Source organism: Capsicum annuum, chromosome 4 (genome assembly GCF_002878395.1).
Source record: "Capsicum annuum cultivar UCD-10X-F1 chromosome 4, UCD10Xv1.1, whole genome shotgun sequence".
In the NCBI taxonomy this organism is placed as follows: domain Eukaryota; kingdom Viridiplantae; phylum Streptophyta; class Magnoliopsida; order Solanales; family Solanaceae; genus Capsicum; species Capsicum annuum.
In genome coordinates this window covers 226,634,936-226,653,042 of record NC_061114.1, presented here as the reverse complement: position 1 = coordinate 226,653,042, position 18,107 = coordinate 226,634,936, and the positions used below count along the sequence as shown (strand labels likewise).

General features: G+C 35.2%; 2 protein-coding genes across 3 annotated transcripts; both read right to left on the bottom strand.

The window, feature by feature from the left end:
* Positions 1-4,453: 4,453 nt before the first annotated feature.
* LOC107866942 (purple acid phosphatase 2) lies at positions 4,454-7,973 on the bottom strand. 2 transcript variants are annotated; one of them, XM_016712990.2, is made up of 8 exons: positions 7,632-7,973; positions 6,720-6,920; positions 6,514-6,625; positions 6,146-6,375; positions 5,711-5,849; positions 5,377-5,597; positions 5,182-5,303; positions 4,454-4,883 (listed from the first exon to the last, which is right to left on the bottom strand). In XM_016712990.2, the coding sequence occupies exons 1-8, from the start codon at positions 7,815-7,817 to the stop codon at positions 4,691-4,693; spliced, it is 1,404 nt and encodes a 467-aa protein (XP_016568476.1). In that variant the 5' UTR covers positions 7,818-7,973; the 3' UTR covers positions 4,454-4,690. The 2 variants fall into 2 exon arrangements, with proteins under 2 accessions (XP_016568476.1, XP_047267211.1); XM_047411255.1 differs by having other exon boundaries at positions 6,720-6,952; positions 7,632-7,838.
* A 3,345-nt stretch (positions 7,974-11,318) lies between these two features.
* LOC107868545 (actin-depolymerizing factor-like) lies at positions 11,319-17,620 on the bottom strand. Its single transcript, XM_047411730.1, has 4 exons — positions 17,519-17,620; positions 15,659-15,783; positions 14,545-14,733; positions 11,319-11,469 (listed from the first exon to the last, which is right to left on the bottom strand). Exons 1-4 carry the CDS (start codon positions 17,618-17,620, stop codon positions 11,319-11,321), a joined length of 567 nt encoding a protein of 188 aa, XP_047267686.1.
* Between the last annotated feature and the right edge of the window lie 487 nt (positions 17,621-18,107).

The following is an 18,107-nucleotide window of genomic DNA, read 5'->3' as shown; positions in this document are numbered from 1 at the left end:
AAGACCAAAAATTAGAAGTACCTTAAAAATTAAAAATAGACATACAAAAGTATAACGATGAAATAAACACTACCTTAATAAACATATCGTCCATAAGATCCTCGTATCTAGGCTTGGGTTTTATCACTTTTCAATTCACCATTCTTGGAATTGAATTGTGAACACGAACGGCAAGTGATTCATCAACTTTGGCACAACATTCGTACCACCAAATCTGAAGCGCGTATGGAAGGCCACTCAGACGGTAAAACTTTTGGACCTCATTCATCGACCGACTAATAGAAGCCATCAATTTCTCAAAAGCTACTTTTCCCCATGGAAAACGACTATAACGTTCATCATCCACCATGTGGAAGCTTCGGGCAGGGATATTAATTTTATCTAATTGGGAGAATACAAATGTGTGTATAAAGTACAATATCCCAATTTTTACGGCATTTTTCATATTTTCCCCCCAGTTTTAGTCAAGAAAAGATCGACCAACTCACCCCTTTTCACACATGAAGACGAATTTAGAAAATATTTTTTTTGCAGTCGACATGGTGAAAGGTCTGAATACTCAAAATCATCAATGCTGCCTTGGTATTTCAAGCCGGTAACGATAGCAAACTCATACAATGAAAACCTTAGAATTGTATTGTTGACCAACACTCTTAGTTGATCTTTACATGAGTGTTGAACTTCTAAGGTCATCAAACACCTTGCTATCGATCCTTGAAAATTATAATTGGGTAGGTCCAGAAATGACCCAAAACAAGTGCTTCTGAACATTCTAATTCCTTCATCATTCAGAACTTCGTTAAGCTTATCTACCACATTGATATTGTGTGCACTATTAATCCTTACATTGTGGGAAGGTCGTTTTTTCACAAGCAAACTAACATTCTGTCAACAACACAAATCAGCAGATGATTCATAAGTCAACTGAATCACATATTTATAAATTACACCAACAACAAAATGAGTACATAAAGTGCTATCATTTGTTGATTTACTTATATGAGTACATATGTATAAAAAATGAGTACATATGTATAAACAAAAAAAGTTATCCACAGAGAATAAAAGTCACAAGCATATGAATCACCCATATGAATCAACTGTTAAAAGTAACAAGCATATGAATCACCCATATGTGTAATGTGTCACACATATAAATCACCGTATGAATCAACAAATAAATATGAATCACAAAATAACCAGTTATTCTATATGAATTACAAATAAATATGCAGTTATATGAAGCACCCTTATGAACCACTAGTTAAAAGAATCAGTTATATTAATCAATATCTATGAATCACCATCACCATATATGTATCACCAATTAAATATGAATCACAAATATGAAGCACTCCTATGAATCACTAGTTAAAAGAATCAGTTATATTAATCAATATCTATGAATCACCATCACCATATGTAAATCACCAAAAAGATATGAATCACCAAGTAACAAGTTAATTTGTTAATCTGCAATTATATGAATCACCCATATGAATCACCATTTAAAAGAACCCAGTTATTAGTTGCGAAAATAAACCTGCTCCGACGGAAATTTGGGGATTTGTTTAATTTCATCTCGATCTTCCATTTGCATGTGGGAAACTTGATTTTTTGCAGCAAAAGCTTCTCTTAAAATCTTCAATTTTTCAGGATCGTTCCACTATTTTGACCTATTTTCACTAAAACCTAATTTGGTGTAATCAAAACTGCCCGGAGTAAAACCCACGATCTGATTACTATCATGAACAGCTTTTTGTGTTTCAATTTGTGAAATCCCCAAGCTGAATGAGGGTGAATCTTCATTAGCCATTGAAGATAAAACAAATTAACACAAAAGGATTTTAAAGCATAAACAATAAGCTAACTTCTTTGAAGAAGTTGTCACTTTCTAAAATTAAAGGATGAACGGTTGAAATCAGTTGAATTATTGAAGAATAAAGTTGACTCAAAAACTACTAAAATGGGAGAGATTTTACGGGAATAATTTGTGGTAAAAAAAAAGATATGCGTAAAAAGAAAGAGATATATGACGTGAAAAGAGGAGATGTAAAAAGAAAGAGAGATGACGTGAAAAGAGGAGAAAAAATATGGAAGGTAAGTTATAGCATATGTATCACTAGTAAATATGAAAATAGAGATTTTATGTAATTTTTAAAATATTAAGGGATATTATGTAATATGATGGCTTAAATCAGGGATTTATGTAATTTTTTCTAATTTTTACCCTTGCCTCTAATGCTGATTTGACAATCCAACAAGATTAAAGAATCAGTTTCATGGCAGTCCATCTAAGCAATCCAATATAGAAGAACTTCTCTCCCTTTAAATTAATGTTGTGTTCTTCTTTATTGAAGCCTAATTTCAAATTCTTCTTTGACCATTTGTTGAAAAAAGCTTTCCTCCTCTGATTTTTGAAGCGATTGGAGAAGGCTCAATAAATTCACTTGAAACTCGATATGGCAAAGAATGTTGTGCTGAATTGATTATTTTAAATTTGAAGTACGTTTATAAATTCTTTAGTCTTTACAAGTTGAAAAGAAGAAAAAATCAAGTACTTTCACACGTCATCGCTTATGTTTAAAAGCCACAATGTGAGAAAAGAAAAAGAACCACTTGTGTTTATAATTGTTACACAACGTAATATTCAATATATTTTTCAAAAAAAAAAAAATGAGGTGTTAAAAATATTATTCTCAAAATTGAGTCACGTAGAAATGTATTATGATTCGTCATTAGACACATAACTTCCACGTAAACTATACAACAGTTATTATAAATGTTAGATTGAAAAACTTTCTTATGATTTTCCAAGATATCATCTTAAAAAAAAAGGAAAAAAATGACAAATGTAGCAGTAATATTGCACTTGACATTACTCCCACAATTGATAAGCCAAATCCTACTTCAGTACCATCTGTAAATTCGCCCTCCCTCAGCAACACCTAAACATTTGCTTCTCTTCTCTTCTCAACAACCCAAAAATATCCTCCTCCCCTCCAAAATGTCATCAAGTTTTTCGATTTCTGTTGAGGGGATGTGATACCACCAACTATCAGGCCCGACGAGCGGTCCACGGAGCTGCATCCCAACTCACCAGCTGGTCTATGCACATCGCTCTCTCCAGGAGGTTGGCCCCGGTATACTCCTAAAAAGGCGACTATCTCTCTACTGAATCAAAAGAATGACTCCCACGTTTAGAACAGATAAGTTCGATACAGATAACAAAGAATAGAAACTGGAGATCAAAGTAGGTTCAAGAAACTAATCCAAGCCACTTCGCGAAAAGGTTACATGAGAGGCAAAGGTGAGCCTGAAAATGCTAGCTACACCTATAAAGATGTTCGCGGCCAGCTTATTATACGTCATGAGATATTATGGATGTTTAAGAATTTGATGATGTATCTTGTAAACTAAAAATACCTTCGGGATATATTTTGCAATTGAAAATTATAGTATATTTTTTGGATGCAACATTCATAATAATTGATTTGTAATGTACTTGCAGACACGTGCAAATTATGTATCTGGTGGAAATCACTACTCATTTTTGGGTGACTCAATCTTGGTAATAATATCTTTTGACACCTCATTTTTTGTAGGAAGCATATCGAATATTATGGTGCGTATCTATAAAAAAAAAAATATAGTGGTGACTAAAGTACAGAAAATGTGCGTGCAACTTGCGCGTCTAGTGACTAGTATTGTTATAACCAGGCGAATTAAACCAAATCAATTAAAAAAATCATATTTGGTTTGGTATGATTTTAAATTTTAAAAATTAATATTTATGTGGTTTGATTTTGATTTTACTCTAAAATAATCGATAAAATAATCAAATCGAATCGATATATATACACACACATATATATTATTCATGAATAAAATATAAATATTTATTACATTTATAATAATGAATTTAACTTTAGTCATATACGTTATGAAATTCTAAATAATTTTTACACTTTGAATGACAAACGATACTAATTTTGAAAATTATCTTGTTGTCGATGGGATTTTACAGGTGAGTTTCATTCAACTATAGATAATCGCTAGTTTTGAACTTTTTTTTTTGTCCCTATTGAGCAAAAAATTTATGTGTCCACTTTTTGAGGGATTTATCATATTATTCTCTTATATGTAGTTCCTAAATATTTTTTGTAGAAGCGTTCATATGTTATTGTTCGTGGTTTTGTCTAAGTATAACACTGAATTAACATCTTAGTTTTAAGACTGACGCACAATATGCAGTTGACATCTCATAAAAAACAAAAACAACGAACCAAACCGAAGATTAATTTTTTGTGTTGGTTTGGTTTGATTCTAAAAATTTAAAAACCGACTAAGTTGATTTGATTATGATTTTGACCAATAACCGACCCAAACCAACCATGAACCCCCAGCTATAATGATGGAAGAAGAAGATTAAACAAAAGAGGAAACATAAAGAGACCCAAACAAGGCATTTTGGTCTATAATTGTAGCATAAAGCACAGTACATTCAGTATTCCACAAGTCCAGATATGCACATATGATCACTGCCATATAACTGTAAAATGATAAGCTGAGAGAGCTTCATTTGGCATAATTTCCAAGTGTAAATTAACATTGAAAACGCTCTGTAATATCCTCCTACAAATATTACGTTGAAAAGATCTCTGTAATGTGATAATAGAGCTATCTCATCTCATGAAACAGCTACGCGTTCCTTCAATTTCCAGTATCTGTTAAGAAGCCATAACGTATCTGCTTCAACCGCGAATCCATCATGGTTACGATGCCAACCAAAATAGGCATGAGTTCTGTTCTTGATATCCAATATACCGTGCCCAAAGCTTGCTTCACGATATGCAGAATACCTTGGCTGTGGTTGTGTCATCCTGCAGCAAAATGAAGTGGTTCACCAAGAAACAATCAGTAGTGATCGATATTAAGTTTTTAATCATAGTCTCTCTGATTCAATTTGTTTGTCTGATTTTGACTTGGTGCGGCGTTCAAGTTAAAAGAACTTTTAAATCTTGCGGTCTTAAATTAATGATATCCTTTAATCTTAGTGGTCTTAAACGTATCATGTGGAAGGTTAGATTATGTTGCCAAAAAAGGAAAGTAAGATGGACAAATTGAAACAGATGGAGTATTTGTCTATCTAAAAGATGTATTTCAGTATTTGGAGCATACTCTGTAGCCAATCCTTCTTGATTTCCTCCATCTCCAATGGTAATATATACAGGGGCAAATTCATCCTTAACTGGACTGCATTTCCCATTTATGATGTTGTAGGCGACGTTTGATACACTCTCCTAAGAGCAATGCAGATAACGAATCAGCTTGAATAATGACCATATGAAAATTGAAAGCACTACAGAAACTTACTGATCGTTCGTAGGCATGAACATGACCAGCAAAGACAACGTCCACCTTGTACTTCACAAACCATGGCTCATATATAACGCGCATTGTTTCCCCTTCCATATAGTGATGTACATAACTACTGTACATAGGACAATGCATGAGTACAATGAGCCATGGTGTCTCACTCCTGTCAACTTTAGGTAACTCATTTGTTAACCATTTCCACTGAGGAGTGTATTTACCTAGACAAAAAAGTATACATAAGGAGAAATAAAATTCAACTATGTCAGCAGAAGTAAACTGATACCTAACCTACTTGAAGTTTACAACTCTTTAAGTGATGCTAACTTCTTACCGAAAGCTGAATAAGAAGACATGACGATTATATAGGCCGAAGCTCTCTTTATAGAGTACCAAAGCGGAGAAGTACTTTCTGATGCTCTGTAAGGTGTAGAAAATCGGTGCTTGTAAGGTACGAAAGGTTTAGATTCGCCCTGCAAGGAAATGACTATACTGAATAAGAATAGTGATAGCACTATCAAGCGGAGCAACAAATGTGAAGATAAGCTAGTTATGGTTGTTGCTATGAAGTAAGATTTTACAAAATGCTTAACGAACTTAGTGTTATACGAGAACTAGTACAAGATAAGTCCGTTAGGTATCTCTTCCACAAGATCTTCAATGTTAGCCGTTCGCTTTAGGTCCTTTTAACTAGAGCAATCTGGCAAGTTAGAAAGAGATGTTTAGGGATCGTTATCTTCCAAAATAGTTACGAAAATAGGATGCTTACAATTTCAGGAACAAAATCAATTTCATGATTTCCGGCACTCCAAATCCAAGGTTGATATGCTGCACTTCTCTCGATAAATCTCCCCCATGTGTCCCATCGTATGTTGTTATGAAATGGATAATTATCAGCATAAGAGAGGTCTCCAACAAAGAGTAAAGTCTGGCCCTTCAGAGGACTCAACTCGTAATGAGTCAGTGTGCTATTGGAGTCGTAGGTCTGACCAAGATCCCCTGCTCAATAAACAGCACGAGTCTAAAAAGTCTAAACGAATGTAAGTCCAAGCACTCGGTCTTAAAGAAAAAGTACATGACATCATCATATCGAGGAAACTGGGTGCTAAAAATTGAAGCGGCTTGATAGAACATTACCAATGAGACCGAATGTATAAGGAACATAGGGTCCAGGCTTTGGAGGAGTTACAAACCAAAACTGTCTGGTTGTATTTCCTAAGCCCACTTCATAATAGTACTTTGTATCAAACTGCAACAAGATCAAGAATATAGTTATCTTAAGCATTTCTAATCGTTCAATACAGAAGCGACAGACAACAAGCTCATATAGAATTACATTGTACCTCCAGATCGTTGATGGTACAGTGATGAATATATCCAGACGTGTAATTGCAGTACTTGTAGCGAACAACAAAGCCCTCAGCAGAGCTCTTCACACAACTATTTTCGGTCCAATAGAGGACTGTATTTGCGCCCGGTTCATTAGGTGTAGTCCAAGAAACGATCACACCCTTTCCATCATGATCACCTTGTGTTATGTAGACCTTCAAGATCCACATTCATTTCATCGGATGAGCTAAACCGAAATACACAAGTTGGCACCAAAGTAAAGCAACAGCAAGAACATCAACTATAAATGACAACAGATAAGTAAGCATGCTCAATCCATGAATGTAATGAACCCCAACACCTATGTTATAGCATCTTGAAGCCTAAATAGCTATATTGCTCGAACTTTTCAAAATGGTTGACAGGCGCTTGTTGAATCCTCCAAAAGACACCAGTGCGACAACATTTTTAAAGAGTCCGAACAGCATAGCGAAGCAGAATCATTCCACTATTATGATTTTAAAACATAGTTCAATAATTAAAAGGTTGGGAAGATCCCTCCACAAAGTCGATTGTTTGACAAGGAACAATTAACCAAATAAAAAATCATTTTTCAGTAAGGAACTAAAAAGACAGAAACTTAGAAATAATAACCAATGAATCAATCATAACTCTTCAATTCTACATTAATTAGAACTTTTTCTACAGTAAAGTCAACTTAACCTCGGATTATACTTTCCTAAGCTCATATATAGAAGCAGATCCAAAATTTAAAGTTTATGAGTTCGAAATTCTAGTCCTTTAAAGTTACTTAATTCTAATTATACATATTCAATAAATTTCGTAAGATAAATACATAATTTGAGCTAAAATTACTAGGTTTGATCGAACACGTAAGTTAGTAGTTGAAGAGAAAACATTAGAACCTGCTGGGGAGCATTGTAACCATGTGGCACTTGAAATACATCACTGTCCAATGGCATATCAACATTAGAATTATAATTTCTCACATAATCACTAGTTATTCCACCCACACACAACTGAATTTTGGTAATCAAAATTAAGCCTATTAGTAAACATAGAAATCCAGAATAAACACTCTGCTCAACCATTTCTTTGATTTGAATTAAAGCTCAAACAGCTTCTTGCTTTATGTTTTTCTTTTTTTAAATTTTTTTTATATATTTATAGACTTGTTTGGTTATGTTTATGGTCTTAGTTGAAATTAAATGAAGCTCCACGTATAGGCAAAAATGTCCACATTTTGTATTTTACTTATTATAGTGATAGATAGATAGACATCTCTATGATGTAAAGAGGTGGAAAGAATATTCATTATTCCTTAGGAATATCTGCTGATGAAATGCCGCCATTTAAACTACATAATCTTAGTGAGTTAAACAATTTCATTTATTTGGACGTTATTTTAATATTCTAGTTATATAAAGTTATGTTTGATACTAATAGTTTCTACTGTGGTTTATAATAATGTAGACTTCATTTTATCATCAAAAAGAAAATTATACTATATCTGACTTTGAGCTGTAAATTACATGCATTGATCATTATACTCTTAGACCCCGTTTGACCATGAAAATCATAATTTTTTGGAGTTAGAGTTGAAGTTGGAGTTGTGTTTGACCATGAATATAAATTAAAGTTATTTTTGAAATTTTAAAAGAGAAGTATGAGTGAAAAAAGCAAACACCATAATTTTTATTTTTTTCACTAAAATAAAATATTTTTCAAAAAAAAAGTAAAAAATTACTCATGACTAAACGGCTACTTAATTGTGCGCTTGAAATACCAAAATGAGTTTAGCCCAATTCACTTTTTTCAAACCAATTATACTATGGATCTAGCCCAATTTGTTTCCCATACCTTTGGGCTCAAGAAAAAAATGGGCCTTTCAAAGAATTAATTCTTTCGGAATTCTATCAATAATCACTATGCTTATAATACCTCGCAAATCATCATAGTATTTTGAGAAAACATCCAATTACCTCATGAACTATACCAAAAAAGGTTATGACATATCTCAACTTAAAGGTGGTCCTATTACTCCCTGAACTAATTAAAAGTATAATTTTGACACCCTTAGTGCCTACGTGGCACATACGTGACACACACGTGTGCCTACGTGGACACTTCAGTGTGTTGTACCACGTATGTACCACGTAGGCACTAAGGGTATCAAAATTACACTTTTAATTAGTTCAGGGGGTAATAGGACCTCCTTTAAGTTGAGATGAGTCATAGCCTTTTTGGGTATAGTTCAGGGGGGTAATTGAGTATTATCTCTAATATTTTCAATGTAAAAATTACATATATAACGACATGTTTACTAGTATTTACTAAAAATCTCAACTATTTCCAAAATCTCATAAAATCCCAACTTTTGACCTTTGATGATACATGTTAATTAACTTAGATACATACCACGGATTCATATTTTAATTAGACAAACTGGCACGTTTTAAGGGAGGTAACAGATAATTTTGCATTAAAACAACAATTAAGCCAACTATTTATGGTAAAAACAAAATAAAATCCCACGATTTATGGTAATTAATTTGTTATTCCACCATTCTAAAGAAAAACCTTTCCATAATCTGTTTTGAAACTGCAAAAACTTTATACGACTTGTTCAAGAAATTCATACGACCATTTTTATTAATTTATTTGTGTATTTGAAATGAATATTTATGTGCTGTTACGTCATTCCATTGTTTGGGTTAACGAAATCAACTATATGGGCTATAAGAGAGATGGAATCGTGGTCAGTGAACATGTAACTTACGAAAAAACTGATTTTGACAATTGCCGATGAACTGGAAATCGATGAAACCCAAAAAAAATTGAGGCTCGTTACATTGTTGAAGAAAATGTTTGTCCGTTGTTGATTCGTAGTGAAATGAGTGTGAAGCTGTATGTCGGAATTAAGAAAACTGAGCGTGGTTTTGGGACGGATCCACTAATTATCACTGCATTCAATTTATATGCCAACAGATCGGACAAGAAAAGGTATGTTATGTTTTTTATGTATCAGTTGTTGCTAATTATTTGTACGTTAATTTTATTTTGTATCTAACGTTTGGTTGATTATTGTTTTACAGAAATTTTTTGTCCTTATGTTAATAAGGCCGAGATACATTTTTTTGAGCTCATGATATATTTTGCTCATCTTGTATCTGAGTTTATAAAGTTCTGTTTAATTATGTATCACGTTATGTTTTAGTTTTATCTATTGCAACATACGAAACAAACATAATATTTTTATTTTAGATACATGTTGTACAAGTTTGTGTAGTTCATGTATCTAGTAAGCTGTTTTTTGCCAGTACGTAAAGAAAAATAAGTTGTAGTTTTGTTTTTATTGATTCAGCTATGTCCTACGATGTCGTTCGGAGGATTGTGTTTGGATTTTTAAAGCATCATGTTGGCGGGACACTGAGGTCGGAAAGATGAACACCCACATGTTATAAAAAGTCGAAGCATTGAAGAAAAGCAAAGAATTTTATTCGTGGAGTTCTGCAATTACAATGGCTTGAAAGCAAGTTGAACTGTGCGAAGAAACTCAAGGTTTTTGAAACTTTTCACATCAGGGACATAGTATTTGCTTAAGCTGTCTTTATTTCCATTTTGAAGTTGTTTCTTAAATTCGGAAGTGAGAAAAAAAGACACTTCTAAAGAAGCACTGTAGATCAGTTCTTCTTAAGATATATATGACAGAAAATCATTCTTCTTTGTTAACAATCTATTTAAACAAATGCTCATTTGTTCAATTGATATTGTGCTATCAACTATCATGGACGGATTAAACAAAAAGTTCGACACATTTTCATAATGAAATATCAGGAAATATGCTAATCCTGCCAAGAAGTATCCCCTAGTTGATTAGAAATTGCAAATGCTGGAGAAACAGATGCACTGGCATAGGAAAAGAAACATCCCTTAAGACACTAGCATTCAAAAGTATATTATAAATTTTTCCTCCTAATCCAAGCATTAATATTTGAGATAGCAATCATATGTTTGATTCTTGATCTATATATAAATGTTCTATCGTTTTCTGCAATACAGATCAGATAAATAGTTAAGTGGATGTTCCAAAATGATTCACACTAACACTCACCTGCCTTGTTTATAACCCAAAATTGGTTTAGTGAAATGAATTTAGATTACTGAAAATATGAAAGATCTTTTGATCTTTTAATTTGAGATACTTCAGAACTTTCAAAACAGTATCAATGCGAAAAAAAAGAGGAAGGGGTCATTAGCTTAACCAATTTTGTTTTGAATTTCAATTAGAGAATATGAAATATTTGACAGTTAGCAGAATCTACCAAAAAGAAATGAGCAAGGAAAAGGAAAGCAAACAACATGAACAAGAATTGAACTGAATATAATAAGAAATTAGGATTTCCATCACATTGTCACATTTGATCATATCTATAGTGTACAAATAAAAAACTTAAACACATATAAACTGAACGTCTTAGACAAAAAAGAGTAAATGAACAAAAATTCCTCAAACCCCAATTGAGAAAAGGTCTTATAACATATACTTTTATTAGTGACTGAATAAAAGGCCCCAACAGTTTACACACATTTCAGAGAGCTTTGCCAGTAAAGGTATCTAATCTCATTTCACTCGGATCAGTAGCCTGCAATTCAACCTGCACACCATCGAATTCCCTCCTGAATCTGTCTTTGGAGCTTGCATACAACATTTTACTTCTTACCCTTGCTGTATCTGGTGACCTACATCCTCAATTATATGTCAAATCACATCAAACGTAACCTACATCCTCAATTATTTGTCAAATAACAAATAGTGATAAACAGATTCGCAAAATGCAGCATTCTATATGAAAGTACACACATATGCAACAAGAACATAAGTTTTTGGAAAGTCATAGATTCACTAAAAATGATACATACAATCTTGAAAATTTGTCATGAATGTTGAAACTGTTATTTATTGGTAGAGACTTAAATATTTTGTAACACCCCGTATTCAAGTACGTGTATTGGCGTATTCAAGTACGTGTATTGGTCTTATTTATATGAAATTTATTTTATTTTATTTTATTTATACCGGAATTTGCCCGTCGATGGTTCCATACGAAGGTTATTGAATAAGCTTTTCAACGATATAAAGATTTCCAAAAATGGATAGGTTTCGGAAATAATCGAGCACGTTCGAAACTATAAAACGGTGGCCGGGATATTGGGAATAGTAAATGTGCAGGAAAATTTCCTGCACACAAACTACTGAGGCCAGCCGATTTTTAGGGTCAACTTCAAATGATCATAACTCCTTGTACAGGACGAACTGGGTGGCCTAATTTATATGAAATGAAATCCCTTTGAATTATCTTTCCAACGATACCAATTTCACCCAAATCCAATATCGGAGCAAAGAGTTATGGTCAATCTACTTTAGCTTATCAAAACAGTCCACCAAAGGACAGATTTGACATTATTTAAATTTTAAAGGCACTTTGGTCATTCCCTATGATATTATGGACGGGAATATGTGTACATATACATGTATATGAGTTCAAAAACTCATTTTCATCATCAATCATTGAGAAAGAACAAACCCTAGCCAAATTTGACCTTTAAATTACTTTTGATTCAACCGTAGAAATTCCAAAGTAATCCGATAACTGCGTTTGTCATCTCGAGAGCTTCGAACGGCACCTATTATTTGTGTAAACAGGATTGCATAATCAAGAGGTGAATTCTAAGGTATGAATATTGTTTGTCTTTGTTCTCTTCCATATGTATATGTGCGATAGAGGATTATATGTATTGGTTGTTATTGAAAGGTGATGGAAATAGGGTTATGGACTATTTTGCATGGTTTGGTTGTATTGAATTGTGGAAGGAGGATATGTTAATTGGGTTATGGAAGGTGGATATGGTAATTGAGTTATGGACGGTGGATATAGTGATATACTATTGAATTGATGATTATTTATGGCTATGGCTCAATTTGGTTTAATGGATTGGTTGGAAGGATAAATGAATCCAAACTTGATATTGGAGGATGTTGTATGAATATGCATGACATGTAAATGTAATTGGAGTATAAGAAGGTTAAAGTGACACCCTTTATGGTGTAATGAAGGCTTACTACTTAACCACTAGTTTGGTGAATTCAAATAAATGAATTGTGACGTTTGGTCGCTAATACTAGATTGCTATATATGTTCATTGTAGATAAGTAATCTGAAAAGACGAGAAGTCCATTTGGGACTAGTATTGAAGGTTGACAGTCAGGTATGTAAAGCATACTCTATACCATATCTTTGGCATGAAAGTGAACAATTGTTCTATTAAGAAAGTTTCCAAAGTTATTCAGTAACATGTGATCCATAATGATTTTGTATGATGTCCTACGTTACCAATGAACTTATTTCCACCCTACAATATGTCAAGACATTCCAATACTTACGTGTTTTCCAAATCTTACATGTTTATTGCACTAATGAATGTCAGAAGGTATCCGGTTACTCAAACAAGATCCATGTGCTATTAATGACTCCAAAACGTTTCATTGATATACCAATAAGTTCCTACTTCATTGTTATGGCATTGATGACTCCAAAATACTTCATTGATATGCCAATGAGTTCTTACTTCATTGTTATTGCATTGATGGTCTATTTATATGTCTCTTATTGATGTATCATTGTTTCAAAGTATCAAAAATGTGGTGGCAACCGAAATAACAATCTCAAAGATTAATTGAACTAAGTGATAGAAGTTCTCTCTTATCGGGTGGTATCCCAGGGGCATAAGCCTATTATGGGTCGATCCCTAGTTATGTGTTTATGGGTGGTATCCCAGGGGCATAAGCCTAGCATGGGTCGATCCCAATTGATATGTACTGGAGGCAGCCTAATGGTCATAGTACAGTACAGTAATGATTACAAAGATGATAAGAACGAAGGTAAAGTGATTAAATAAATACAATGTACAGGTTGTCACAAGTTCTAGTAAGTGTGGTCCACTCCTATTACGATTTATTCACTTGTTTCTGATTTCTATTGAGCTCCTATATCATATGTGATTATCTACAGCTTTACATACTCAGTACATATTTCGTACTGACGTCCCCCATGGGGGACCTGCATTTCATGCTGCAGGCACAGTACCTCAGCTCATACACCGCACAAGTAGGAGCCAGGATATCTAGCTGCTTTTGGTGAGCTCCAGTTTGCTTCGGGGCTTTCCGTGTCATATCCAGTCACTTTTGGTATTGTATAGAAGTTAGTTATATGGCGGGGTGTGTCCCGACCTTAGTTAAACTCTGTGTATTGTCTAGAGGCTTTGTAGACCTAATATACAGTCAAGGTGGTGTTTTGTTAATAGACGTGATGGCTCCAACGGCCAAGTATTGTATATACATATATATGTGTGCTCGAGCTTATACAGGTGATTATTTCTTTTTATATGCGACATGATGCTGTCCGAATTTTGGGTTGTCATAGAGGTATGCATGGGAAGTATAAGGTTATGAGATGGTTCTCCCGGACCTCCTCGGTTACGGGTGCCAGTCCGCCCCAATAAGATTTGAGGCGGGACATATTTGTTAAGTGAGTTGCATATGAATCAAAGAATCTGAGAAAAACATAGAAACAATTCTCTCATCCCAACTTAGATTCTCTCTCCGATACAGGAATTATAACAATTTCTATTCTTACTAACCTTTTTGCCTAGCATCTTTTCGATATATTGAATTATCATCCCTAATCTAAGATAGGGTGATACCACCAACAGAAACTATAAAATGAAAAGAATAATAGTAGGGGGGAAGAAGGGTACCAAGCAATGAAGAAGATCTTGCTCTTTTGGAAATTTTCATTAGTAGTGAAATCATAGTTAAAAACAGCATAGCGGCATTCATTGGGAGGCAAGCTGTTAGCAAGATCTTCATGTGTCTCTTGATTTCTGCCAACCTTCTCAACAACAACTTGCTGACCATCAATCTTGAACACTATATATCTGTGATTAGTGTATCGGTTAATTTTACATTACAAATGTATAAACCACACAAAAAAACAACCAAACATGCAAAAACAAAACAAATTCAAAATTTAGTGTTCAGTCCAATTATACAGTTCAAAATAAAAAAATGCGAAAATGTAAATCCTATTCTAAACTTATCCTAAACTAATGCTCTACCCGACGCCTCGGACCTTCATCACGAACGTCCTCCGAGTACAAGATTCCTCGGGGCATTCCCCAGTGAATAAGTACATAAAACCTCGGGGCATTCCCCGGCCAAATGAATACATTTAATCCAAAAAAAACCATAAAACCGAGCCATTCAACACACATTTTCAATATTCAACATTCCACGAGTTCTAAATTTGCCTACCCAAACCTACTATTTGCCTATCCATTTCAATATGTCATAATTCTATCACGTTCCAACAACATTCGTGCTTATTTAAACGAAATAACAATAAACCAAAAAAAATCTAAATTCACCCTTTTTATCAATTTCTCAATTCCCACTCCCCCAATCTATTTTTAACCGCATGATTAAACCAATTCTATACGCAATTCATCAATCAAGCTTTCACCTCCAAATCCAATATTAAACAAACAACCGAAAATTCAAGCATGCCAAACACACCAATCACTCATAATTGCATAAAAATTAAAAGGGAGAGAAGATAGAATTGGACCTCAATACCGCTTTCAAAATCGATGTATTATTTCGATTGACTTAATAAGAAAGATGAGAGTCGTACCTCGGAGAATACCAACGAACTCTCAACACTCTGAATCAGTGAAGAAAACAGTCCAAAAATGCAACAAGCTCAGTTGTAATTCGAATAAAAATAGATTTATGAACGGAAACAACGAACAACCAAGATTGGCCACTAAAGTGTAACCCAAACAGGATAAATCCACAAAGAACAATGGATACCAAAAACTAGAATTTCCAGCAAAATAAACCGTAGGAAACAACGTAACCAGAGCTCCGACGAGATTTGACGCCGGCAAAACTGATCGGATTTCGGGCGACCAATGTCTCCCAACGAGATGTCCCCCCTAAGATAGAAAAAAAATCAGATGGATTTAGGGAGTCATTTTCCTTATGTTTTTGCTAATTTTGCTGGTTCTGCCAGTGTGCAATGTGTTGAATGAGGAACAAAAAATGGTGCCCTTTCCTCCCCTTTGCGTCGATCGTGAAAAAGAAAAGAAAAGAAAAAGGGTTCCCCCTTTTACTCCCTTCTCTCCCTTGTGTCCATTCTCGATCTTACTGTGTATGTGTGTGAATGATGTAGTGTAGTGAGTGTGTGTCTTATGTGTTTTAATGGAATTTTCCAGTGGAGTCTCAAATTGGAGAAGAAGAGATGATGATGAAGGCTCTCGTATATGTTTAGTGTGTTGCTAATTATCTCTCTCCTCCTTGGTGATCCCTTTTCTGTGTATCTATAATGGAGATGGAACCCGTGGGAATTATATCTGTAGGCCCTCTTTCTAATGTTTATCCCTTTTTGCCTTTGTGGACAAGAAATATGAGGGGGAAGGGGTCACGTGGCTATGGGGTGTTGGGGGTAGGGGTAGGGGTAATGTGTCTTCTTTTAATTGAAAGGGTTGTTGGAATGTTAAAAAGAATAAAAGTTTGTTAGGGATTTTGTTGAGAGTTATTTTTTGTATTTTTGTGGGATGTAATTACATAGGTGAGGGTACACGGTAGGATAAGGTAAAAATGGGTAAAATGATATCGGGGAGGGACGAAATTACGTGTCTACATCATGCCCCCTTTGAATGTAAACACGCAGTGTTTTCAGACAAAGAAATAAACAACGAGACCAAATTTTGTCCCGATCATTATTCAAAGAGAGGAGTAAAAGAAAGAAGGACAACTGAATCCTGCTGACACCCTACCTACCCAAGTCATGAGGAAGTCAAGTGACAGGTGTTTCAAAGGATTGGAAAGAGATGGACTATACTGAGTTGGAGAGTCGAGTGAGGTTCCATCGAGGTTTCGGTCCGCGACTCTGTCATTACATCAAAATGAAGATTACAAGTTAAAACATAAATGAAATTACAAAAATCCTATCTATGCAGCTTTCCTTGACTCCTGACTCGAGTTTTATCACCCCATTCTTCATGTGGGCTCCTGACTTGCATTTTCTTTCAACTTGTTGCTTGGTTTTCCATTGCTTCACTTCATTGCATCGACTCTCATTTTTAACCCTGCTTTTCTGTAGACACCTAATTCTGTCCCTCCCGAAGACCCAAGTTACACATTTTTATCCCTGTCTTACCACGTGCCCTCACCTGTATGATTATATCCCATAAAAATACAAAAATAACAAACCCACTAACAAACCTAATCCCCAATTATTCTTTTGTAACAAATTAACCACCCCTCCTATTAATTTTGGACAACACATCACTACCCTATGCCCCCATACCCTACCCCACCTACCCTACCCCAATACCCACCCTCACAGCCTATATACACAGAGTACCATACGTACCAATGGAGAGGATAAAGGACCTCAGCCAAAACAAAAGATCAGGCCCCTCTCTACCCTCTCTAAAAAAAAAAACCAACAAAAACTATCACCATCTCTCTATCACCGGCACCGCCAGACAGCTACAGTCATCACCACAGGCGAACACCACCGGTCGGCTAGTGATGCTGCCACCGCATCTTTCTCTTCTCTTCCTTGATCTCCCTCCATCCTCTCTCTAAAAGAAACACTTAAACCAACGCCGCCACCACCTTCGCCGGACTTCCTCTCCCGCCTCCGATAAACTAACCACCGACCAACAACCCATCATCCTCAGCCAACTCAGCGACCAACACCGTTACCACTTTCGCCGGACTTCCTCTCCCGCCTTCGATAAACCGATCACCGACCGGCGACATATAGTACTCAGCCAACTCAGCGACCAACGCCGCCACCAACCGCCGCAACACTCACCACCGAAACTCCAATGTAACTAGCCTCCGCCAGCTACGGTGAATCAACCACCAGTAGATCAACCGGCTCCACCGGCGAAATAGTAAAGCCAATCGCCATTTGAACCGCCGCCATATCCCAACCGTTCTTCCACTTTTTGCCGTCGACTGGCTAGCCGAAACTGTTTGTTTTAGTCGATTCCAGTTGAATCTGGCCTGAAACATTCAAAATACGCCAGCTTCTATCTTGAATCACTGTTTTGGACATCACCGAAGCTCACCGAAGCTCGATCTGCGTTGGGTTTTGGGTTCCTGGTTGTTTGTTGGGGGTCTTGGTTTCGTCTATTTCTTGGTTCGTCGTCGATATTGGATTTCGAGTTGTCGTTATCAAATTGCGTCGTCGTTCTTGGTTGGGTTTCGTATAACAAAGTTTGTCTCACTGGTTTTGAAGTTG